The 3,366-nt window shown below is 38.8% G+C and overlaps 1 protein-coding gene across 1 annotated transcript; it reads right to left on the reverse strand.

The window, feature by feature from the left end:
• Positions 1 to 1,155: 1,155 nt before the first annotated feature.
• Positions 1,156 to 2,994, reverse strand: LOC134749236 (kinesin light chain-like). The gene is given in 2 exon segments (XM_063684126.1): positions 1,156 to 2,277; positions 2,961 to 2,994. Coding segments are annotated over 2 exon segments (1,092 nt in total). The 3' UTR covers positions 1,156 to 1,219.
• Between the last annotated feature and the right edge of the window lie 372 nt (positions 2,995 to 3,366).

Genomic DNA, 3,366 nt, shown 5'->3' on the forward strand with positions numbered 1-3,366 from the left:
TCAATCAGATGAAAGAAAATGCGACCTGATGTTTTTGCTTTGGTGGATATCGTCTGTTCTTCGACTGTCAAATACTCTTCTTTAAGCACTTTTTGTAGACGATCTTTTAGTATTTCTATTAGCGGTCTTATTTTTTGGGGTTTGTCGTAATTTGTGTCTCCGGCTTTGAATTCTTTAGTTTTATCAAAGAAGTGCAAAAATCTTTTTATGTCCTCAAATTTGTTGCATGTTAATGATGATGCCACTTTTTCTATATATGTACCTTTCTTCCAGTAATGCCGCGTAGACGGAAGTTGCACTACAGACATATAAATAATGATTCCTAAAAATTTGCGAATATCATCTCTAGAAATCTTATTGACTTTTTTAGGCTGAATTTGTTTTGCATATAAGTTGATTTCTTCTTCCATTAGGTTCAATGCTGCTGTTGGAAAAAGATATTTGAAAAAATCCATTGGTGTTTCTAGTAACATAATTTCTTCTGGCAAATCTTCACAGCCCAAAAACGCAACCTTTTGGCTATCATAATCAATTGACTTTTTAGCCCAAAACAATGTAGTCTTCTTCTGCATTTTTTTTGCTACGCTTTTATCATCATCATCAGTTTCCGCTTCTTCTTCCAAATATATTCCTTCAAAATCATTTTCATCTTCATCAGTAAGTTCAAACTCGGGGTCTTCAACTTCGATTTCCGTTCTAGAAGGTAATTCATATTCATCATCATTATGGGACACCTGATCATCTTCACTTTCATCAGGAATCGAAGTAAAAGTTCGCCTACGCGTTTTCATGTGATCTGCAATTGTAACAAGTATATTTATTTTTAAAGAGCTATGGACTATTTGTAAAGGGGTTCAGGGGTTCGTGAGTACGACGCTCTGTTGTCACACTACTAGTCTTCAGGTTCCAAAAGAAGCTCTCTAAGTGTAATACAGTAAAGTCAGTTTAAATCAGCAAATACTATGAAGTATTAAGTTTAAAAAACAGATAAGTGCGCCAATCAATACTTTTGTCATTTTAAGAAAGAGTAATAAAAAAACTATTGTTTCGAGCTCAATGAACATTCTAATATAATTTGTTTTAAGACAGCAGCCTACAAAATTTAAGATTAAATATAATATAATATATAATAAAAACACGTTTTTTATAATATTTTTATACTTCTTTAGTGCATTAGTAATTACATTATTTTTAACAAATTTACGTGTACGATACAATATTAGCAGTCCACGAGCATCTCGGCGGCCTCGTACTTGCCCCGGCGGACGTACAGCGCGCTCATGTTCTTCAGGATGGTTGTTATCCTCGTTGAGTGGAATATCTTGGCAGCTTTCTTCTGGAGGCGTTTGTTCTTCTCACGCTCCTCCGCCATTTACCAGATGGGCTTGTTGTCGCCGTCGATGGTTCCGAATTCCCGTTCGTGCGCTAGCGTTAGCACTTGCTTTTGTAACGCCTCCGCCTCTCTGTACTTGCCCTGTTCGAGATAGCATGAAGCGAGGTTGTTCTTAGTCTTAGCGAAGTTAGGGTCATCGGGGCCGAGTTCGCTTCCGTATATCTCCAAAGCGCGCTGGTAAAACTGTTCCGCTTCTTCATATTTTTTTTGTTTCTGGCAGAGTAGAGCAACATAGTTGAGCTGCTTGGCGATGTCGACGTGGTCGCAGCCCAGCACTGTCTCGCAGATGCGGAGTGCACGTCTGCACAGAAGTTCACCCTCACGGTACTTTCCTCCTTTTCCATAAATAACAGCCAGGTTATTAAGTGTAGCGGCAACGGCGGGATGGTTCTCACCGAGCGTCTTCTTACGGATGGAGAGTGCATCGAGCAATAGGTAAGCAGCCTCCTTGTACTTGTTCTGGCCCCTGTAGAGCGCCGCCAGTAAGTTCATCATGGTCGCCACATCCGGATGGTCATGTCCGTAGGTCTCCTCCAAGTCCTCTAACGCCTGCTTGCACAGCGGCATAGCGATCTCGTACCGTCCCTGCGAGGTGCATTGGTTGATGAGTTTGTAGAGAATGCCGAGACGCGCCGGGATCTCGCAACCGGCGGTTACTTGTTGTGCGAATTGCGTTGGCGGGGTTGAGGACATCGACTTGACATTGCGATTGTCATCGTGGTCGTCATCCGGCAACAAATCTAACACGGGGTAATCGCGCTTGCTTTCTGATTGGCCGCTGCGGCTGATCTCTAACTCTTCTATCTCGTCGTCGTCACTATCGTATTTAAATATTATGAGGTCCAAATGCTCGTTTTCTTCCTCAAGTTGTACGACCCGTTGCCCTGAATATAGAGTAATGCAATTAGTGGCAATGTGACAACACCATTTACTGCTTAATTTACGTGTATAATTGTAATTGTGTTTGGATTTATTAGAATTGTCTCGTTGAGTACCTATATTAGTTGTCTGTTGAAAGAAAAGCATAGTCAGAGATATGTTTGTATCAAAAATATTTTTTTTGACAAAACCTTCATATATTCTGTCTTTAATCAAGGGAAAATGACATGAAAAAAATAACACGGAAATTAAACTGTGCAAGGGCAGACTCCAAATAAAACCAAAGGTTAGTTGGCTCTATAAAAAAATGTTATTGTATATGGTATGTAGGGTAATGATCTTACATAACTAGGTTTATCCTAGGAATCTCAGGAGTAAAACCTATATTTTCATAGTAATTGAGCTAAATAAGACACGAATCTCACGATACTTATTTTGACCGGGATATAGACCGTGAATCATTCAAAACTCGAATCTCACGATGTCCTTCGATATAGCAAGGATTTTATATATCTTCTATTTACCGAGGTTTTAATTGGTCTATCTGAAGATTAACGATTGATAATGAATCTACGTAGTTAGGTCCAAAGTGCGGCGATAGATTAATGGATGATACGGTATTATTGCTTACTATATAGTCTCTTGTATAAAGATATGGCATTATTCATAAACGTCTGTCGTCTCTAACAAGCCGTTGATAATCTTTTGTCTCCATGTGACATTTTGGCTTTAGAGTTTGTTAGAAAGAGACAAGATTTCAAAGGTTTGCTAGGTTTTAGCAATAAGGGTGTAATTGTCTATGTGGCTAGATGAAATACTATCATTTTAGGTATATTGAAAGATACTTTTCATAGAAAGAAATACCACTATTTCCCAAAATTTTAAATATAGCACTGATTGACCTAATAGCGTAGCCGCGGTAGTGACCCTGCCGAAGCAGGTCCCGCCATTTGTTATGTATTGTTTAGGGAGTTAAAATAATAATAATTATAAATTACTGACTAAATGTTTATTAACTAATTAAACCTAGACTTAAAACTATAAGAGGGCGCCAGTAGAGATTTTGTCTGGTGTTCGACAGGGTTTCTCTGCCT

This window comes from Cydia strobilella, chromosome 2 (genome assembly GCF_947568885.1).
Source record: "Cydia strobilella chromosome 2, ilCydStro3.1, whole genome shotgun sequence".
Taxonomy (NCBI): Eukaryota; Metazoa; Arthropoda; class Insecta; order Lepidoptera; family Tortricidae; genus Cydia; species Cydia strobilella.